At 47.8% G+C, this 23,285-nt stretch overlaps 1 protein-coding gene across 3 annotated transcripts in view; it reads left to right on the plus strand.

Annotated features, from left to right (window-relative positions):
• GLCE (glucuronic acid epimerase) overlaps positions 1-6,132 on the plus strand; it is a 59,335-nt gene extending 53,203 nt beyond the window's left edge. For all 3 annotated transcript variants that reach the window (XM_035130651.2, XM_035130646.2, XM_035130649.2), the window contains one exon: positions 379-6,132. In XM_035130651.2, coding sequence (XP_034986542.2) covers positions 379-1,403 — 1,025 coding nt within the window. In that variant the 3' untranslated portion in view covers positions 1,404-6,132. The remainder of the gene's footprint in view (positions 1-378) is intronic.
• Positions 6,133-23,285: the final 17,153 nt, after the last annotated feature.

The raw sequence follows: 23,285 nt of genomic DNA on the forward strand, positions 1-23,285 counted from the left end.
GGACTTGCGGAGGATCCAACCCAGCAACCAAGCTGGACTCGATGGGCCACTTGCCTGATACAGCAGGCTCTTATTCGCCAGTAACATCTAACTGGTTGTTGTGGGGAACAGGACCTTGACCTGGACAGAGCTCTGGCTTGATCCAGGATGCCCGTACTTGCATTTGTTACTAATTAATAATGAACGGATTCCGAGATGAAATGCTAATTTCATGCTATTGATTTGAATGTCCTTGGCAGTGCATGAGAACGGGCGTTGTGGCTGGCAAGCTGCTTTCTTGATGCCTGTCTGTCAATACTCAGGGGAAAAAGAAAGATCCGCCCTGTGTTGTAGTTTTGCTCGGTAACCAACCCCTTACCCTTTTTATTCCCTTGTCAGAAAACTCCGAGGGCGCCTCTCTGCAGCTGGGGGACACGAGGGACTTCATTATTTCCTTCGACCTCAAGTTCATCACCAACGGAAGCATCTCGGTGGTCCTGGAGACCACAGAGAAGAGCCAGCTGTTCCGCGTGCACTACATCTCCAACACCCAGCTGATAGCTTTCAAGGATAGAGACATTTACTATGGCATCGGGCCCAGGACTAGCTGGAGCACGGTCACCCGAGACCTTGTGACTGACCTGAGGAAGGGGGTCGGCCTCTCCAACACGAAGGCCGTCAAGCAGACTAAGATCATGCCCAAGAGGGTGGTCCGCTTGGTGGTGAAAGGGCACGGCTTCATCGACAACGTCACCATCTCTGCCACGGCCCACATGGCGGCCTTTTTCGCCGCTAGCGACTGGCTGGTGAGGAACCAGGATGAGAAGGGCGGTTGGCCGATCATGGTGACCCGGAAGCTGGGGGAAGGCTTCAAGTCCCTGGACCCCGGGTGGTACTCTGCCATGGCGCAGGGCCAGGCCATTTCCACCTTGGTTCGGGCCTACCTCTTGACGAAAGACCACACGTTCCTCAGTGCGGCTCTGCGGGCCACGGCGCCTTACAAGCTCTCCTCAGAGCAACGTGGCGTGAAGGCCGTCTTCATGAACAAGCACGACTGGTACGAGGAGTACCCCACGTCGCCTAGCTCCTTCGTCCTGAACGGGTTCATGTATTCCCTCATTGGGCTGTACGACTTGAAGGAGACGGCGGGAGAGAAGCTGGGGAAGGAGGCCAAGCTCCTGTACGAGCGGGGCATGGAGTCCCTCAAGGCCATGCTCCCTCTCTACGACACGGGCTCAGGAACCATCTATGACCTCCGCCACTTCATGCTTGGGGCAGCCCCGAACTTGGCCCGGTGGGACTATCACACCACCCACATCAACCAGCTCCAGCTCCTCAGCACCATCGACGAGACGCCCCTGTTCAAAGATTTCGTCAAGAGGTGGAAGAGCTACCTGCGAGGAGGCAGGGCGAAGCACAATTGAGCCCAGCTCACAACCAAAATGGAGTTTCCCCCCGTCTGCGGTGCTTGGCAGCCGCCATCTTTGAAGCAGAGCAAAGGTGGTGCCCAAACCCTCTGGGTGTGTGCGTGTGTGTGTGTGCGTACTTGTGTTTTGTTTTTTCGAACAGACTCTGTTTTCAAAGAAGTGATCCTTAAAACTCATCTTTTTTAAACAATTGCATTCCAGCGGATGAATCCTTTATAGAGTGGGGAGGTAAAATTACGAAGCAAGCATCTGATCAAAGGACAAAGTTTAGCAAACTTGTTTACTTTTCCACAGTGGTCCGTTATGGTACTTGTGCATAATATAAAATGTTTTCTGGGGGGTGGCGGGAAATCACGAAAGCTATAATGGTTTTCATAGCCCAGTATTGGTCAGAAAAAAGTAGAATATGGCCTCTCTCTCTCTCTTTTTTAAATGGATGGGTGCAGAAATGGGATTTTCACTTGGGGGTGGAGTGGAAAATAGTGTGCCATGCCAGAAATCTCTCTTAACTCTTATCCCAGAGAGTGGGTGACGTCTTTATTTCATTCTACATACATTTCCCTTTGGTGGGAAATTTCAGAGCTGTTTGTGTTGAAATTCTGTATATTGCGAAATACTTCAAATGTCCAGTTTCTTTGAAGGTGTACAAATGGGATTAAAAACAACAGCACCGCACTTAGTGGTGAGGATTCACTGGGAATTTCTGTGAAAACTCCGTGGCTACTCGGGAGAGCTGGTGCAGGGGATGTCTATGCCTCGGTGCCACCCCCATTTCCTTGCACAGGGACCTCCCAGTGGGCAAGTTCAAATGTGTGTTTTGCTAACTCTGTTCCGTAAGCAACCTACCATTACAAGCAGGACCAGCTGTCAGCACAAAAACGTGGCCACCTTCTCTCAAACTGGTTCTACTGCCACCTTTTCGAGCTTGGCCAATCCCTTTCCTTGCTTCCAGGTGAGCTGAGACCTCTTTTGGTGGGAGCAGGAGGGTCTTTCCCTCCTGATCATTTACATCAGGTGCGGGGATCCTTTGGCCCTCTGGGTGCTGCCAAACTACAACTCCCATCAGCCACAGCAAGCATGGCCAGCGGCTCAGGGACGACGGAAGCTGTCGTTCAGCAACATCTGGATGGCCGAAGGTTCCCCACATCTGGTTTTTGCAGGGTTTCCTTTCCATGTAAGCCATTCTGTCCCTTGCGGAGGGGTTCAGGCCCTGCCCTTCTGGTGCTTGGGGTGCCACCCCCCCACCATCCCCAAGCATAGGTTGTGCTGGCTGGAGGTTTTACCCCAAAACATTTGGAGGGCACCAAGCTGAAGAAAACTAGTCTAGGGTACTGTTGAAACCAGGTACAATTCATGTGGGTGAGGGGGGCCGGAAATAGCCCTTTTTAAATGGCATTATGTTTGAACACTCTGTAAGTTTTTCTGCAGCAACTTGCTTTTGAAACTGCTACTGGTGGTGGGAGGGGAGGGCTTGTTTTTTTAAGGTTTATTTTGTTTTGAGGAAGTGAAATGAGAATGTATTTATATTTGTCTGTCTATAAGTCATTCCACTTCTGCCGGCACCATGGTCAACAGCACTTGTTTTGAAAAAGTCATTTCCCCCCCCGTTGGGATCACGGATATTTGTTTCGCATTTTTTCACCATTGTAACAGGCACAGTCTGCTGGGAAGCTGCACTTGAGAGAGATGGGAATAGATGCCTTTTTCTCCATGGACCAGCCCTCTCTTTCCAATCCTACTGTATCTTGCAGACTTGTTCAGTGGAGCTTCCATTAAGGTGAGCTCTTGGAGGCTCAGGAAGAGCTCTAATGAGGTGGTGGCTTGATTCTGGCTTGGAAATCCCCTTCCCAGGCTTAGAAACTACGTCTCTCGCAAATGTCTTGTGCTGTGTGGTAGACCCTGCCTTTGGCAAACCACACTCCCGGTTTCCAATTGCTGAGAAGTTGGTAGTTGGTAGATATCCAAGCAGGGGAACCTGCAGATTAGGGAGGTCTAAAACAATGGGAAGGGATCCTTCCAAGGATGGTCCAGACCAGAGGTAGCCACTATTGGACTCCAGTTCCCATCAGCCCCAGCCAGCATGGCCCAATGGCCAGTGATGATGGGAGTCAGAGTCCCAACAATACTCAGAGGGCACCACGTTGGCTACCCTGGATCCAGAGGGGCCATGCCTTACCAACCCTGCTGTGGCTTTTCATTTCAGTAGGCACAATTGCCGCTGGTAGATGCTTTGGCAGACTGCCTGAACTTGCCCAGAATCCCATGTCATTGGCAGCTTGCCCCTCTGCTCCTAATGCTGCCCTTGGATATTCAAATCCCACACTTGTGCATTTCAAGGAAACCAGGCATTGTTTCAGCTTGGCCATTTTTCTTTGCTCGCCTTGCAGTGTATACAAAAGCACGGAAGCCTGCACTGTCACTTTACTGGGGAGAGATGTGGGGCGTGGTGCTCTCAGATGTTCTGGGCTGTAACTCTCCCCCCAAAAAACGTCTGCATGGCACCAGGTTGGTGAAGCTTGCCCTGGGGCACGCTGGTCTATTGGTACATTAGAAGAACATTTGAATTCCTAGGTGCTGGCAACACAGTTTTAAGAGCGAGGGCTCCTACATATGTCCTGCTCCACTTCCACTGATCTTGGTAAGAAGTGGTTCTAGAGGGGCCCCCGGGTTCTTACAGAGCAAAAGTTTGGGTACAGCAGTTGCCGACTGCATGTGTTTCTGAAGTGGGGGCGGTCTGGAGCATATGCAAACTACCAAGAGAAAAATAGGGGCATCTGAGGAGTCAGGAGTTAAGTGGGGAGGGAGTAAATTCAAGTCCCAGAAGAGAGAAGCCTTGGAATTCCAGTTCTCTTTGAGAGCGTTGCTTTCTGTGCTGATAGCCAGCATATTGAACTGCGCTCCCCAAACCAGTCTCCTCCAGATGTTTTGGACTACAGACAGCCTCAGCATCATATGACTGTGCTGGCTGGGGCTGATGGGAGTTGTAGTCCCTAACCTCTGGAGAGCACCAAGTTGTGGAAGGGCTGGTCTGTGTTGCGATGATACCAAAGTGGTCGATTCCAGGACCTTTTTCCTCTCTAGCAATTGCTTCTGGATGTGAGAGTGTGACTCAAACTGTGGCCAGCCAGATTTGGAGCAGCCAGCGCAGACACCTTTGGGGTACTGTTTGGGTGGAGCGTTAGTGCCTTGACCATGTGGCCATAACTTCCTCTTGCAATAGGTAATGAGTATACTTTGTGGCTGGTTGATGGTTCTGTGCTTACGACTCACTGCGGCACTCCCAGGGCTTCCAGATTTGTGTAGGCTTGTGTTCGTTGGCCTGAGATCTGCAAGTGGAGCAAGCTGGTATTTGGGAAACGAGTGCTGTTCTAGTCCGCACTCAAATTGGCAACTGCCTGCTTTCCCCATGACGGACCCCTTCACCAGCTGCTCACGGTGGGTGTGATAGAGGTCGGTGAAGCAGAATCACAGGTAGGCTGTGTTTAGTGGGAATTGGCTCCTGAGAAATAGGGATCTTGATTATTTTAGTACATTGTCTTTGGCCCAGTATGGACAAAGCGGGTTGTATCCAACTATGTCATACTCAAGAGTAGACCCTTTAAAATCAATGAACTTAAGTGAATCATGCCTGCTGCTTTCAGTGGGTCTCCTCTTGTCGCTCAGTTGGATACAACCCAATCCTCCTGAGCATCTAAGCATGGCCAGGTGTACCTCTCCCCAACCCCTCAAAATGCAGAGTGGTCTTCATTTCCTTTTTCAGAGCCATGAGCAGCTCGGCTTCTGAACATACAAAGATTTATTTCAAACCAGAGTTTGGAGCTGATCAGCAAACTCATTCAAGATTATGTGCTAGTTTTGGTGCCGATCCAACATACTGCACCATGGTTAGCTCTCAAAAGGGAAAAGTGTTCACGCATCAGGGTGGGAAGTTCGCAAGAGAGCAGGGAAGGGGATTACAAGAGCCCCATCAGCCTCCCAGTTTCCTTCCTTTGCAGGTGCCACATCTGCATTGGGCCCCCGGGCTATTTCCTCCCCTCATTTGTATAGGGTGGTGGTGGATGTCCAAGTTGCTGTGTCTGGAGGCCAACTGTGAGCGACGAGGGAATTCCAAGGAGGCAAAACCGAAGTTTAGTATTGCAAGTTCTCTATTTTTTAATTTTAAAAAGGTAGGGGACAAGAGATGTCATGAATATGGAGGCTAGTGTGTTGCAGTTCACAGAGCGAAGCCAATGCCTTTTGTTCCCGAGTAGACACGACCCTTCCCCCCCCCCTTTGCATTATTGTGCGACACACAAGCACAACTGGTGTCAATTTTTTCTTTCCATCCTTTTGAGGCTTCCACTGAAAATTGCTGCTTTTCGTCCACCTTGCAATTGTATTTCTGACCCCCCCTTTTCTTTTCCTTTTCCTTTTCTTCTCTTCCCTTCTTACATGCGGGGTTTGAACCATGGGTTTAAATATGCAATAAATTGTTTACAGGATGCCCTTTGGAGGGCGACGAGTCCTTTGTAAAGCTGTACAGACTTTGTGGGTTAAGCACAATGTGCACAGGTTAGTTTTATATGGGGCAAGACATGATTTTTTGCAGTGGGAATGGTCCTATTATGTTTATATATACATATACATATATATATATATATTAAAAAGTAAACCGATCAACTTTGTGCTTCATGTAAAGCTGCTTTATAAAATTGTAAAATAAAGAGTTTTTAATCTTATGCTGTCACTTGGTGTGCATTAGTTGCGTCAAGAGAGGCAAAAGCCCCAGACTCAATAGAGTCTTAACGGGAAAGCAGACTTCGGAACCAGACGCTCCAACCTTTATTAAAGGGGTGCATTTAAAATCCCGTCATATTTTGCAGCATAAAAGGGCTTTTTGCTAGACTCAAGAGAATGTCTTGTGTAGACACAGATATCTTAATTCTAACCCACTGGGTCTTGATTGTTTGTAGCAGTCTGAGGTTGCAGCGGTTCAAATATGGGTTGTTATATCTGCAGCAGGGTCTCTGTCTCCAGTGTCCTAGAGCCAGACGTCTTCTCACCCTTGGTGCTGATGGCTGCCAATCACAGTCAAAGGAGGTACTGTATATTCCGGCGTATAAGACGACTGGGCATATAAGACGACCCCCAACTTTTCCAGTTAAAATATAGAGTTTGGGATATACTCTCCATATAAGAAATACGACCCAACGTATAAGATGACCCCTGACTTTTGAGAAGATTTTCCTGGGTTAAAAAGTAGTCTTATACACAGGAACATACAGTAAGTCTGAGGATCAACTCCTAGGATCACCCTGGAGAAAGCACATGGGAAGATATCACCGAGGAGGAGTTGTGCATCCTCCAAAGCTAAGCCTTTAGGAACAATGAACACTGAAAACATGGTGCTTCCACTTCAAGAGAATGGCATGCAAGCTCTGTTATGTGCAGAGGAACTTCAGGGAAAACACAAATCAAGTCATTCCAAAGTAAGATATTTGAACACGCCCAATCAGTTGCCCATGTATGTGCAGAGTGAATGGTTGATCTACTCAAAGGCAACGCAGGCAGATCTGCGTTGATCGAAACAAAATTTTTAAAAAATCCTTCCAGTAGCACCTTAGAGACCAACTAAGTTTGTCATTGGTATGAGCTTAAGTGTGCATGCACACTTCTTCAGATACAGTGACCGATCGATGCAGTGCAACCCTAATTATTATTGCATAATTAAAAGATTACAGTAATCTTAAAAGGTCATATAATCTTATAAAGGGGGCATGGCAGTGAGGGTGTGCGGCTGACTATTGTGAAGGGACCCTGCATTTCTGAACTTGACACTAGGCTACTGACCACGGGATCGTACTTGAGTAGCATTGTGGATTGGCTTGGGTGCTGGACTATGACCAGAAACATGCATTTGGCCCTGAAACTCACCTAGTGGCCTTAGGCCAGTCACTATCCTTAGCTTAACGTCTTCTCAGGAGCAGCCAAAGTGGTGTCAGGGTACTTGGGACTACAATTCCCATCAGCCTCAGCCAGCACGCCCAATGGTCAGAGATCATAGGACTTGTAGCCCGCAACACCTGGCAGATCCAATAATGTTGGCTACCTCTGCTCCATAGGGTGGTTTCGAAGATAAAATGGGGGTAGAGAGCCATTGCGTGCTGGTTGCACTGAACTCTTTGGAGGAAGGGTGCAGATAAAAATTTAAACCCCAAATATTTAGGAGTTCTTTGCTCTGCACAATGGAGCTGACAAAGTGAGCATTGTACTTTGGAGGGGCCGCCATTCTGCTTTGTCTGAAACCTGCCTCCACGACGAGAACACAAATGCCTCTGCCTCTCTGGGTGACAATATTGATTTTCATCACTCTTGGCAATTTGTTAAGGTCTGCATGGAAAATTGAAGAGAATTTAAATATGTTGTCTTGGTGATGAATCTGAATGTTTGCTGCTCAATTTGTGGTGAAAGGAGATACATTTGCCATCTGCTGGGAATGATTGATGGCTTCCATGACTAGCTTTGGTGCTGCCAGCATGTTAAGCAGCTTGTCTGTTTAATGAATTGCTGCCCCAACTGGAAAAATGGGAGGACTTCTTTAACAGAGAAGAAGAAGAAGAAGAGTCCTCATGCTTAGGATTTGGGCACGGCTAGTTTTATGCACACGTTTTCAACACATCTGCCCAAGCTTTTCCATATCTTGTTCAGATGTGCCCTAAAAATGTAGTAACTACCCAGGTTCCCCTAGGGTGGGAAATTTGCAATGTAGGGTGAAGCAAATCATAGAGTCAGAATTGTAGAGCTGGAAGGGACCCTGAGGATCATTGATCTAACAATGCAAAAATATGCAACTGTCCCATAATGAGGATCGAAACTGCTACCTTGGTTATAATCAGCACCATGCTCTAACCAACTGAGCTATCCAGATGATGGATTTAAAGTGGTTTAATGATCTCCCTTCCCAGAGAACTGGAGGTTTTCTGTGAGGTTGATAGGAGGGGTCTCCTAACAGCTCGGCCTGAGAGAGCATGAGACTTCAATTTCAGGCTCGTGGGTTCGAGCCCCACACCAGGCAAAAAGATGCATGCATTGTAGGGGGTTGGAATAGATGACCCTTGTGGTCCCTCCCAACTGCCACTCTAGGAATTCCCATCACATGAGCCTAAGGGTCTCTTCCAATTCTATGATTCTATGATTCTATAGTTCCCAGGGATTTTTTTGGGGGGGGGAACCTGAGCGTTAAATCACCCTTCACTTTTGCCCACCTGGCTTGCAATGTTGGTGGCAGAGGCCAGCGAAAGGAATATTGGAAGCTTCCATTATACTGAATCAGAACTTCATTCCAGTAGTTTCATTCATTCCAGTTCAGTAGTTTCTACACTGGCTGGCAGCAGCTCTCCAGGGATTTGCACAGGAGCCTCCCCCAGCCATACCCGGAGGCGGGGATTGAACCTTGGACCTTCTGCATTCCAGGCAGTGAGCTGTGTCCCTTCCCTAATGGCTCTACCTGGATTTCACTGCCGGAGGCGGTATGCTTTGGAACGCAAGCTGCCGGGAACGGCAAGCGGGGAGAGATGTTTCACTGTGGGCATCTGGTTGGCCACTCTGGGAACAGGATGGTGGGCTAGATGGGCCTCTTTGGGACTGATCCAGTAGCCAGGCTCTCCAGTTCTTACCAGGGAGGACAGCAAAGCCCCTCCAAGGAGCAGCCGGATTATGTACATTGGTTGCTTCTGGTCAGGTCATCGTCTTGGCCAGTCTTCCCCAAACTGGTGTCCTCCAGCTCCCATCAGCTCTGCATGGTGCCATGGCTGGTGGGAGCATGGCATGGCCCACTGGCACCTGGAGTCTGCCACACTGGCTACCCTTGCAATGCATTGCCCCTTTTTGCCAGCATAACCTTATGCTGTCATCGGTGGCAGGACCAGGGGCTGCAAGCGTTTAGCATCTTGCCAAGCTTTCTTCACCTTTGATGCTGCCTACTTTGGTCTCCTCTCCCTGGCAGAGTTGTGCCGGTGATATGCCGGCGTAGCGTCGTTCTCCACCCCACCCCTCAAGAATGGCACCTCTTCAAGACTCGTTGGCACCAGACACGACTTTGCCAGCTGGGATCCTGGAGCTCCCCAGCTGGGTGAAATGCAGCACACGGTTTTCTTTCTTTATTGGTCGCTCAAAATTTATATCCTGCCTGAACCATGAATAGAATTAAAGAACCACCAGTGTTCTGTTTGCTTCCAGCTCGGGGAGCTGAGCCAGTTTGTTTATCTATCTATCTATCTATCCATCTATCTATCTATCTATCTATCCATCTATCCATCTATCCATCTATCCATCTATCTATCTATCTATCTATCTATCTATCTATCTATCTATCTATCATCTATCTATCTATCTATCTATCTACCCTGTTTCCCCTTTTTTAATACATAGTCATAAAGTAAGCCATGGCAGGGTTTTTAAGGATTTGAGAAATATAAGACATACCCCGAAAATAAGCCATACTTCTGCTCCGCGGAAACCAACCCCCACAGGCACCTCCACTCACAGAGTCACTCCATGCGGCCGGCACTGCAGGAGCGCGATCAGCTGTGAAGCGGCGCTCCAAGAGCGTCGCTTAACAGCTGATCGCGCTCCCGCCTTGCTGGCTGCATCCCCGCGCTCCGCCTTCTCATCCACCGCCGTCCCTACTGCTTCCGTGCTTGCCGCCACCGCTGGGCTCACTGCTTCTTCCTTGCCTGGCCCAGCCAAGGAGCTTGGAGCACTCTGCAGCAGCGGGCCGAGTGCCTGAGCCAGCGGCCTCCGCCTGGCCTGGTCAAGGACGCCTGCCGCCCCGCCACCCGGAACCAGTGGCTGCTGCAGCACCGAGCACTCAAGAGAGCCCAGCGGCGCCCTGAGCCATAAATACCATACCGGCAATAAAAAAAATAAGACACCCCACCGAAAGTAAGCCACCCTGTGTTTTTTTGAGGAAAAAAGTTATAAGACGGTGTCTTAAAAAAGGGGAAACACGGTATCTATCATTTAGCATCTTTTAGGTTTGCCACATCTTGAATGAAGGACATCAGTGGGTTTCTCTTTGCAGGGGTGGGGGGTGGGGGGAGAGAAGGGATTGACATAACTGGCGATTTTCCAGGCCATTTGAAGTTTACAAAACCAGTTTAGGAAGCGACTCCTTCTCTCTCCTCACCCACCCCAACTTTCTCATCTGCCTTGGATTAAAACAGCTGCGCAAGCAGACTGAAGCCAAATGTATTAAATGCATCTTTCCATAATATTTTTAATACGTCACCATCAATGTGTGCAAGCAAAAGAGATGGGTTTGGGTTGCATTTATGGAATTATGGAATTGTAGAGTTGGAAGGGAACCCAGTGGCCATCTAGCCCAACCCCCCGTCATACAGGAATCGCAACTAAACAATCCCTGACAGATGGCCATCTAAGGCCTGTTGAAATTCACGATCCTAAGTTGGTTGTGGTTAGCGACTTCAGTGGGCCTGTTCTGAATAGGACTGGCCTTGAATAAGCACTCTTAGGAGCTTGAAATCTAAAGTTTGACAGCAAGGAGAAGCGAAGCCATTGCAGCCACCTGTGGGATGGAGTTCCACAGTTTAACTATGTGAAGAAAGACTTTCTTTTCTTTGTCCTGAATCTTCAAGTGTTCAACTTCCATTGGCTGTCCACAACCTCTAGTGTTGGGAGAATGGGAGGAAAGCTTTTCACTTTCTCCATGCCACGTATAGTTTTACTCTCATGTCGCCTCTCACTTGCCATTTCTCTAAACTAGAAAGTCTTGAATGCTGCAACTTTCTTCTTTTTTGGCCATATAATATTTTATTAATTTTTTACATTACAATGATCATATTCATCTCCTTATTTTCCATATTTTATCACTTTGGCTTTTTCAAGCCTTGACTTCCATCAAACCCTTCTTAATGATTTTCTAACATTTATCTCTAATATCTATATTTCTCTTTATCAATCATTATTACAAAAAATTATCACTAAAATCCAAATTAAAATGACTTTCCTATTTTATAATTTACAAAGCTTCTTGCAATCCTACCAACGTCTTTATTTGAATGCAATTGTCTTTCAAATAGTCTGTAAATTTAATCCAATCTTTGATGACCTTCTGGTCCCGCTGTTCTCGGATTCTTCCCGTCATCTTATCCAGTTCCGCATGCTGCAACTTTCTGCCTTCTGAGGGCAGGGGAATCGTTCTAAGGTAAGCACCTGTCTTCAAAGCATAAGTGATGCCCTTTCAGCTTTTGCTTGGGGCCCAACAGAGACTGCCTGGCCCTAAATGTCAGGAGCTGGTTGCGTTCCATGCCCTTTCCCTCCAGATGCCACAGGGCAGAACTCTGAGCTACCAGACCTGGAAGCTACCCAAGGAAAACTGGACCACGCGGATGTCATTGCTGCTCAACCCTTCAGGTCAGGAATGGGTGTGGTCAGCACACCTTTTTTAAAAAAAGTCGTGGTTATTGAGTTTTCAAAAAACAACATGCAAACAAGACAAACAGTAACAAGAAAACTTAGCTGGGATTCCTTCATTGCAAGGGGCTGGACTGGATGAGCCTTTGGGTCCCATTCCAATGATGTTATGACCTGATGCAGAATATTACTGCAGTTGGGATAAAACAAGCAGAAGCTGCAGCACACTCTTGCAGGCATCAAAATGGAATAGATTCAGGTAAGGGGCATCGGTAACGTTGCCTTGCCAGGCAGCACCCAACCCAATTTATATATACAGGTGAAACTCGGAAAATTAGAATATCATCGAAAAGTGCATTTATTTCAGTAATGCAACTTATTTTTTATTTTTATTTTAATTTTTACAAATGCTTTCTTTTGGAAATTCCACAGAAATAAAACAAATAGTTACAATAATACAAAAATAAGCATCGCTGTTAAAGGTAAAGGGACCCCTGACCATTAGGTCCAGTCGTGACCGGCTCTGGGGTTGTGGCACTCATCTCGCTTTATTGGCCGAGGGAGCCCATGTACAGCTTCCAGGTCATGTGGCCAGCATGACGAAACCGCTTCTGGCGAACCAGAGCAGCGCACGGAAACGCTGTTTACCTTCCCACATGGAGCGGTACCTATTTATCTACTTGCACTTTGATGTGCTTTTGAACTGCTAGATGGGCAGGAGCTGGGATCGAACCACGGAGCTCACCCCGTTGTAGGGATTTGAATCGTCGACCTTCCGATTGGCAAGCCCTAGGCTCTGTGGTTTAACCCACAGCGCCACCCACATCCCAACATCACTATTACACGTCATTAATTACATTCCATTTATAATTGACCCGCCTAATGACAAATAATTACAATTACAACAAATAAAGGCTTGACATATCTTGCTTTGCATGTCATGCATCTATCTCATATATTGGTTTCGCCTTTTAAGTTGCATTACTGAAATAAATGCACTTTTCGACGATATTCTAATTTTCCAAGTTTCACCTGTATAAGGCATGTAAATGGAGGCCATGCAACAACAAAATGGCTTCATTTGGTAACCCCTCTTGGAACTCTGGGAGAAATGTTCAGGCAAGGCAACGTCCCAAATTGTGGTCAGCTCATCTTGAACTAGCCCATGCCCAGAGCCCCCAGCCAATCTGGGTACGCAGTCGGGAGCAAAAATGGCCCCTGCAGGCCAGGCAACTTTGGCAAAGACCAAGAGGGAGAGTTGTTCTCAACCCCTCTGGCCCTGATGTAGAAACCAGCTCCTGTTTCAGTATTTGAGGCAAACGAAAGGATCTATTTTTAAAAGGCCCCTGAATTGCTTGGGGGGGGGTCAGAGGTTTTTGACTCCTATACTTGGCATGCCCAGTCTTTTAGGCTCAGTGTTTCCTGCCTCTTGCCCCCACCCACCCCAGCCAAAAAATAAAATCCAACCTGGGGGGGGGGGGCACAGTTCATTTGACAAATCTCCACCCTCCCCTAGTTCTGTCCTCCCATCTTCGACACCTCCCCTCCCACCAAACCTGTCCTCAGCTTTTTATCTCTGGCAAACTCTGAGCGTGACAAAGAGATTGCTGGCAAACAGCAGTTGCGGGTATTTATAGGCCCTTGTTGGTTGCTTGTCTCACTTTGGCTTAGTCATGCTGGCCACATGACCTGGAAGCTGTACGCCGGCTCCCTCGGCCAGTAAAGTGAGATGAGCAAAGCAACCCCAGAGTCGTCCGCAACTGGACCCTAGCGGTCAGGGGTCCCTTTACCTTTAAGAGCCAAACCAATCTTGGAGCTTTGCTGCCCACAACGAGGAGGATGACTGTCTCATTTTCACCAAATTCATTGGAACCTTCTTGTTGGAAGATTCCAGACGCAGAGAAAGGAAAATGCTTCTTTACACAGCAGATAGTTGAACTGTGGAATTCCCTCCCACAGAAGGCAGTGATGATCACCAAGCTGGGTGGCTTTAGAAGAGAAGTTGACAAATTCCTGGAGGAGAAGGCTAGTCCATGACGGCTGTGCTCAGCCTCCACAGTGGGAGGCAGCAGTGTTCCAAATCCCAGTTGCTGGAAACCACAGGAGGGAAAAGGGCTCTTGTGCTCGAATCCTGCTTGCGAGCTTCCCATGGGGGCATCTGGTTAGCCACTGTGAGAACAGGATGCTGGGCTCGATGGACCACTGGCCTGATCCGAGCACAATTCAAAGTGTTAGTGCTGACCTTTAAAGCTCTAAACGGCCTGGGTCACCTGAAGGAGCGTCTCCACCCCCATCGTTCAGCCTGGACACTGAGGTCCAGCACCGAGGGCCTTCTGGTGGTTCCCTCACTACGAGAAGCCAAGTTACAGGGAACCAGGCAGAGGGCCTTCTCGGTAGTGGCACCCACCCTGTGGAACGCCCTCCCATCAGATGTCAAGACAATAAACAACTATCTGACTTTTAGAAGACATCTGAAGGCAGCCCTGTTTAGGGAAGCTTTTAATGTTTAATAGATTATTGCATTTTAATGTTCTGTTGGAAGCCGCCCAGAGTGGCTGGGGAAACTCAGCCAGATGGGCGGGGTATAAATAAATAAATAAATATTATTATTATTATTATTATTATTTATTTATTTGTTAGTTTATTTGTTTATTTATTATCCATAATAAATAATATTTTATCCTTTTTTCCCCATATAGGAAGTTACATTTGTTACTCAACAATTATATTCCAATTCAACAAAACTAGTGGCTTCCTGTTCACCCAACGTCAACGTTTATAAATCACATACAATTGCTTTTTAAGGTTCCATCTTATCTAATTTCACCCTCTCTAGCGTGTCTCTTAATATATTCTGCTATTTTCTTATACTTCAAACCCGGCTGTGATCTTCTCATATGGGAAATAACTTTCTTTAATAGGCTAGAAAGGGTTTTCCAGTCTTCTTTAAAAGATTCGGAGTTTGTGTCTTTTATCAGTGCCGTCAAATTTTTGCCATCGCTGCATATTCCAAGATCCTTCTTGCCCAGCGATACTAGACAGCAAAATCCCAAAGGAAGCTTCAACCGTATTCATGTATGGGACTACAGCGGCCCGGTTTCTCTGTGCACAAAAATGGAAGGAAGAATGGTTGATGAAAATCTAGCAATATGCAGCAGGAGTCTTGTTATGTTGTCCTGAGGATGCAGGAGATTTTTTTTTAATAAAAAAAGTGAAATATTTCTACTTTTTCAAGAGGTGAGCTGGCCTGGACCTCCTACATAAACCTCCAGGCTGTGGTTGGGGTCGGCTTGCCGCTCTTCCTGGGCGACTGGCCAGCTGTTGGTAAGCGAAGACCACCTTTGGGCTCCCTGTTTGTGTCTATCCCAATCAAAGCACCAGGCAGGCGTGCTAATCTTCCCCCTTTGCCTCTGCACCGCCGTTGCCGAGGGACCTTCTGCATCGCCTGCCGGGTGCTTAAGCAAGAGATGAGCTGCTTAGAGCAAATTAAACATTAATGCTGTGTCTCTGGCTCCCTTGTGCAGCAAACCCCATTGATGCCGTGCAAAGTGCCAAGCAGATGCGTCCCCCCCCCCCTTCCTGGGGAATGCTCTACATCAGCCACAGAGGGTTGGGAGGGGGGCTGGGGGGGGAAGGTGGCTTTTCCAGGAGACAAAGGGGATTGTGGTCAAAGTTGAGCACACCCCAAAGGGCCTGGGGAGGGGGGAATCTGCCAAGAAGTTCTTCCCCACAAGCTCCAAGGACACTAAGAGATCCTGTTGCTCTAGAGGGGAAGGAGAAAGTTTGTTCATTTCACATTTTAATGCAAAACGCAGGTATCCTTTGAAATTCATACTTCTCTAAATTTTGCAACGCAGTTCCCCAAGCAAAAAGTGTGCACCAATTGCATATATTAGGGGGAAATGTTGTGCATAAATGCAAATGTGTATTATAATAGGGGGAAATGCTTGTGAAAATATATATATCAAAACACTAGCTAAAATGCTGGGGGATTTTCATGAGCGTGTGTGTGGGTCTGAAACTGATGCAAAAACATGGTAAGCAGAAGGTTAGAAAAATGAGGAAATTGGAGAAACTGAAACAGACAGAGGTGACACGATAGAAGTGAATAAAATGATTAAACGGTATGGAGAAAAAAGACAGTGGAAAGCTTTTCTTTCTTTCTCATAGCGCTAGAACTTGAGGATGTTGAATGAAGCTGAACGATGAAGGATTCAAGACAGACTAAAGCAAGAAGTACTACTCACAGCACAGTTAAACCGTGGAACTCCCTCCCACAGGATGTCCAACAACTTGGCTTTCAAAGAGGATTAGACAAATTATTGGAGGATCAAGTTATCAATGGCTACTAGCCACAACGGCTATGTTCTACTTCCACTGCCGGACATAGTATGCATTGGAAACACCAGTTGATGGGAATCCTGAGTGGGGAATGTCCTTTTCAAACTGCTCTTACGCTTGAGTCCTGCTTGCGGGCTTCCCTTTGGGGCATCTGGTTGGCCCCTGTGAGAACAGGATGTTGGCTTAGATGGGCCACTGGCCTGATCCAGCAGGCTCTTCTCTATGTCCGTAGGCTTCATGTTCCATTTTGCTCACTAGAATGTTTCTGCTTTTATTCATGGACATGAATTAAAAGCGGCTCGCAGTTCGCACTACAGAGGAGAAGCCTTCCGAACAACCAAAATCAGTTCTGTACTTTAATCACCTGCAAAGGAAATTGAGCATAAAAACAGGGGAATCTGAAGCCCCACAATAAAGAGATTTTGTTGGGCGGAAAGGGTCTCAGCAGCTTGCCCTGAGGGGCTACAAGGTTCCTTGCTTTGGTGGTGGTCCGTGGGCTGGCAAAGGGCCATAGCCCAGTGGCAGAGCATCTGCCTTGCAAGCAGAAGGTTGCAGGTTCAAGCCCAACGGCAACAGAGATGGATTTAGGGCAGGCACAGGCAAACTCGGCCCTCCAGATGTTTTGGGACTACAACTCCCATCATCCCTGACCACTGGTCCTGTTAGCTAGGGATGATGGGAGTTGCAGTCCCAAAACAGCTGGAGGGCTGAGTTTGCCTATGCCTGATTTAGGGCATCTCTACTGGTCCCCCTGCACTGGATGCAGAAGCCAAGGGAGGATGCCTTCCTACTTCCTTCCCAAAGCCTATTTAGTGCTTGCTCCGCTTTGGAAAGGAAGAGGGGGAACTCTAGAACCTTTCCAGGTTCAATTCCCTGGCAGCATCTCCAGGTAGGGTTAGACTCCTGCCCGAAATCCCGGACAGCTGCTGCTGCCAGTCAGTGTAGACAATACTGAGCTAGATGGACCAACAGTCTGACTTGGTGTAAGGCAGCTTTCTCTGTTCCTAGGAAGGAGACTCCCCTCCAGCGAGCAGCTCGGGTGCCTGCTGAATACCAGGCCAGGACAAAAGAAAACGCCTCTGCCGATCCCCCCCCCACCCATGGAGGAATGACAAGAGGGAGAAGTGGGGAGGGGGAGAGGCTATTTCAGGGTCGCTCTGCATCCAAACTGCTGGCCTGTGCCTTTTTTGGAAGCTGAATCAAACTGCTGACTGGGCAGGAGCCGGCAGCCCTCGCCTCAGCAACCGGGCAGCCATGCAGCAGCAGCTCTCAGAGAGGAGAAGAGGGCCAGCAGGCAGGTCTGCAAAGCAGCCTACCCTGGGCATCTGGGACACGACAGGAAGGGGCTGCTCCGGAGGATGGGAGGTAAGGGGGCACAGGGGGCCTAGGGATTGGAGAAGCACCACAGGCCTCTCCCAGGACTCAGCTGGAGGGGATGGGGGAACCCCAGCCAGGGCCCATGTCACCAGTGCATGAGAGGCAGCGTGGTGCAGTGGTTAGAGTGTCAGGCTAGAACCTGGGAGAGACCAAGGTTTGAATCCCCGCTCAGCCATGAAGCTCACTGGGTGCGATCTTGGGCAGGCCAGCCATGGCCTTGCTCAGCTTAACCTACCTCACAGGGCTGTTGTTGTGGGGATTAAATGAGGAAGAGAGAACCATGTACAGCCCCTTGAGCTCCTTGGAGAATAAGGAGGGATATAAATGCAAGGAAAAAAAACAAATAACTAGGGAAAAAGCCCCCCCTCCACCTGCAAAGAGAGCTGAGACGCCCCCTCCCATCATGACGTTTCCCTGCTTCTTTGAGGCTTCCCTCTGCATAGGCTGTAAACCTCCTTAGAGTTATTTATTAAATTTATATGCAACCTGTGTCACCAAGAGACCACAGGAAGAAGGCAGAAATTCTGGAAGTGAGGTGTGCAAAAAACTTCACCCCACCCTCGCATATCTGGGGGGGTGAGATATGGATCTTCAACTTGTCAGCTGGTTTGAATGAAACCAGGGCCCTGCACTGTCATTTAGGGCTGTTGCTAGGGATTTGCAAGACTCAGGTCTGGGGGGGGGAGGAGCACATGCCCACCAGGCCTATTTACATAACATATGCCTATGCTGATTTCTATGTATAGATGCAAATTTCAGCCAATTTCCAGAAGAGTTGGGGGGGGACCCCAAGCTGTGGCTCTTAGTGCTGGGTATCATTCAGAGAAGCATAGAAGCATATTGTTGAGCTATGAGCTATTAATGTTTAATAGATTATTGTGTTTTATCTTTCTGTTGGAAGCCGCCCAGAGTGGCTGGGGAAACCCAGCCAGATGGGCGGGGTATAAATAATATATTATTATTATTATTATTATTATTATTATTATTATTATTATTATTATTATTATTATTATTATATACTATGAGGTGTCAGCCAGGTTCTCTGGGGCCAACACCCTTTATGCGGATTGGACATCCACAAAGTAAGATGTTGGGTGGGTCGCTGGGGGTCTTACCAGCCCTGCACTTTATAGCGTCTATCTCTCAAAAAAGGAGGAGGAGGAGGAGGAGGAGGAGGAGAAGAAGAAGAAGAAGTTGAAGAAGAAGAAGAAGAAGAAGAAGAAGAAGAAGAAGAAGAAGAAGAAGAAGAAGAAGAAGAAGAAGAAGAAGAAGAAGAAGAAGAAGAAGAAGAAGAAGAAGAAGAAGAAGAAGAAGATTTAAAAGCAGGGGAGGAAGGAGCAAGCAAGTGATATGGGGGCCAGAGACATCTGCTAGGGGTGCTTGGGCCTGCTGAACCCCTCCCCAGCCATGCACCCCTGTTGGCTCAATGGCACAAACGGGAGAGTGGGCAGGGGCGCAAATGTCGCTTGGCACCAGCTCAGAATTTTTGTACACAACACCTGAGTTGTGCAAGTGGTTGCTTTAGATTAGAACCACAGAATCGCCGAGTTGGAAGGGTCATCTGTACCCACCCACCAACCCATCCCCGCCCGCAAAAGTTGTTGCACCACCGGGGGGGGGGGAGCGGAATGACGCAATGGGCAGCTGCCCCTCCTGCTTGAAAGAGCCAGATCAGCGTTGGAAGCTAATGCAGTCCTGCAAAGCCCCGCGATGCCCCCCAAACTCCACTCTCTTTGGGGTGGGAAGGGAATGTGCTGCGCAACGGCGCCACCTGGAGGGCGCCTGGGTGGCGACACGGTCCCAGAGCTAGGATTGCAAACGGGGAAAGAGCCGGAGTCTGTGGCAATGCGTGATGGGTGGGCAGGCTGGTGGTGTGGGTGTCACGTGAGCAGACCCCCCCCCTTTGCAATGCCGCGGGGTATTTTTTAACAGAAAGGTGGCATAATAATTTAAGAATAAATATTGAATGGCAAGGGCGCACAGGGGAGATTTGTTAGGCTTTGAAGCGGGCACCCCCTTGCCATTACTGCCCGTGGGTCAGTCCAAGGCTCTCTCTCTCCATCACCTTGAGGACCAAACTAGGAACAACAGGAAGCTGCCCTATACCTGTTGGTCCACCTGTTGGTCCTTCCCGAGTTTGTTTGTTATTTATTACATTCAGGGCCAGCCCACCCATGAGGCAAGGTGCCTCGGGCAGCAGGATTCACCAGGGTAGCAGATTCTGATGTCAGTCTTTCTTCCCTCCTTGTTCCAGATGCAGATCTTCACTCACCCCTTCTGTCCTGCCAGGGAGGGGTGTGTGTGTGCATTTTGGAATCTGCCTCAGGTGCCAAAATGCCTTGGTTGGGCTGGCCCTGATTACATTTATATTCCACCTGTTCTTCCAAGGAGCTCAATGTGATGCATAAGGTTCTCCAACTCCCCATTTTATCCCCATAACGACCCTGTGAGGTAGGTTAGGCTGAGAGTGAGTGACTGGCCCCAAGCATCACCCAGGGAGCTTCCTGGCCGAGTGGGCGTTCAAATCCTGGTTGCCCAGGTCCTAGTTCAACACTCTAACCATTACACTACACTGGTGTGATGTTGGTGGTCTACATTTGACAACAAGAAGAAACCAAGCCTTCGGTGTCATCAGCCTGGCCCTGTGGAACTCTCTGCCACTAGAGATTCAGCAGGTGCATCTTCTGCTTCTACTTTTAGGAACCTGCTGAAATGTTTTCTATTCCATCAGGCTTAGGCAAGCAGGCAATGGAGAATACATCTCTCCATAAGCTTTAGCCGGTTTCTGATTTAAACTTTGTTATATCTAAACTAAAAGTCCTGCATGGATCTCCTTGGGAAACCAGTTTCAAGCAGCTTCAGAGAGGCCCCCATGGCTGTTGTGGAGCAGGATCGGTCCAGGCCAGCCTGGTCTGGCACAACCGAGTCTAGCTGAGCTCAGCTGGGGACTATGATGCTTTGCCTCAGGGTAAATGATTGATTTGGCCTCCCTCTTATGACTTTTCTCCCAGGTACCCGACAGGTAGAGGCTGTTTCTGGGTGCACTTGGAGGGGGTCACTCTAGGGACAAACACAAAAAAAACCACAAGATCACTGAATATGGATTAGAAGCTCTTCAGGCCCTTACCCTGGGCACACACCGAGTAGAGGCTTCAATACCTTGCAGAATTCCTTATTCTTCCCCACAAAGGAGAAGGTTGTGTGTTTGCTAGCCTATATTTCTTATTCGGATTGCAGAATTTGAATTTTCCCTGACATAACCTTGGTATGTAATGTAATGGAGACCACAAGCTGCCAATTAGCAGCGGTGGTGTCCGTCCCCCCGCAAAAGAGTGAAGTTGATCCCTGTAGGGTGACCTCAAATTCTCAGCAGCTGAGATTGAACCTGCAAAGATGTCAAGTCATTAATCCCTCCTAAAAATATAGGTGTTTTTTCTTTGGCTATGAGAAAACAAACTCGCAACCGAACTGGGTATTGGGGTTACAATCTCACATTTGCAAAAGCATCTTGTTTATTGATTTCAAAACATTTGCCTATCATGGGATTGTAATAAAACCTCTAAGCGCTTTACAAAACAAAAAACACCCCAAACTTTAAAACTATCAAGGAAACACAGTTCAAAACAAGCATTTATAAAGTTTCAAAAGATAATTAAAATCCATAGCAAACGGAAAGGATTGAAATGCATGCCTGCATTCTCCATGCATGGACGGGGTTTGCTAAATGAAAATGCTTTTAGCAGGCACTGAAAAGAGTACAGTAAAAGCACCTGCCTGGTGTCAAGAGGCAGGGAGTTCCAGAGGCTATGTGCTGCTACACTAAAAGAACAATTCCTTGCAGGTGTGCTATATGCCTGAGAGCCTCTCCCTCTTGAGAGTGAGCATACTCATCATGCTGGCCGATGGGTGGTGCGGCTGGCAGATATAACAGCAGCGGTCTACCCTGCAATGTTTTCATTTGCCACCGTGACTAGTTGCACAAAGCAGTCCAGAATCAAGGTTCAAATAATCCTGAGCAATGTCACCAATATCAATGCAGGGGTCCATTGCTCTGATTGTTGCAGGGCATGTGGGTAGGGAGAAGTGGCCTCCACCTGAGCTGAGCCGAATAAGACACGACCACTCCACCACCACCACCCCGCTTTGTTTCATGATACCTATGATGCCAACTGTTGCTGCTGCCTCTAATTGCTTCCTGTGGATTTGTCTTGAGTCCTGCTGATCCAAACAGCCTCAGGTGTTTTGCTTTAATTGAACCATCCTGAAATCCTGCGCAGGTTGCAGAAGTCTACGAGCCACGCTTTGCACCCCACTTGGGGTTAGGACGAACAAAGTGGCTGGCTTGCCAGGAGACGGACCAGGAAGACAGCCTGTAATTGGCAGCACCTGATCCCTTGCTTTGGCGAAGGTGGAGGGATCTGAAGGGAGATGCAGAGGGGAGAGAAATATCTACTCCTGGATTTCTCCAAAATAGATGACTGGGATCTCAAATGCATAGAGATTTCTACCCACCCACCCACCCACCCACCGCAGCTGATGCCTCCCTAGCCATGTTCCCATAGAAGCAATTACCACTCTCTCTTTATATATATATATTCATTTTTATTGTTTTTCCGTTTACAAAGCAAAACACCCGGAAAAAAGTATCACAAAAATTCCAAAACATAAACAAGTCCATTTTGTACAAATATTATCATAATAGTACAATCAAATATATACAAATGTTCTGCCGAACATGACTTCCTTCCTTCCTCTCACTTGGTTTTCCATTTTCTTCTCATCCTTTATGCGCTTTCTCCATTTTCTCTTAAATAGGTCTTATTTTATTCAAAGACATGGTTTTCTGTCTTCTATGTTGCAGTTTTTATGTTAATCCTACCAGTGTTTTCACATTTTTACAATGTTCCTTTAAATAATCTACAAATTTGCTCCATTCCTTTTGGAACCTCTGGTCTTTTTGTTCCCTTATTTTTCCCGTCAACCTTGCCAATTCTGAGTATTCCATCAATTTAGCCCGCCACTCATCTACTGTTGGAATTTCTGTTGTTTTCCACCTTTGAGCTAATATCATCCTAGCAGTGTTAGTGGCATACATAAATCATAGCTGCCAAGTTATCCCTTTTTTTAAGGGATTTTCCCTTATGCTGAATAGGCTTCCTCGCGAGAAAAGGGGAAACTTGGCAGCTATGTCATAAATAATCTTTGATCATTTTTGTTAATTTCACTTCCCATTAGCCCCGCAATTACCACTCTCAAGTGCATTCCCTAGTAGAATCATGGAATTGTAGAGTTGGAAGGGACATCAAGGGTCATCTAGTACAACCCCCCTGGCAAAGCAGGAATCTCAGCTCAAGAATCCCTGACAGATGGCTATCCAACATCTGCTTTGAAAAGTGCTGCACCAACAAGCACAAAACAACCCCTCTGCAAGCGCCACAAATCCAACTTATTGTTGGAAAATGTTGATCACTTCTACCTGGGCAGCTATCTTTCCACAAGGGCTGACATTAATGCCGAAATCCACTGGTTGCGCTCCCCGAAATCTGCCTCTGGTGGGGCATGGAGAGGGGGGTATGTCCAGATTCTCTTTTCTACACCACTCTTTGGGGTGCAGCGACAGTAGCAGCAACAGGAAAGGACTCCCTTTGCAGCTGGAGGATACTGTTGTGAGGTGAGCAGTGATTTATGGCATCATATGCAAGGCGGGGGTTGGGGGGAGATATTTTCCAGCCCGAGCAGCCTACTGAG

Source organism: Zootoca vivipara, chromosome 14 (genome assembly GCF_963506605.1).
Source record: "Zootoca vivipara chromosome 14, rZooViv1.1, whole genome shotgun sequence".
Classification (NCBI taxonomy): Eukaryota; Metazoa; Chordata; class Lepidosauria; order Squamata; family Lacertidae; genus Zootoca; species Zootoca vivipara.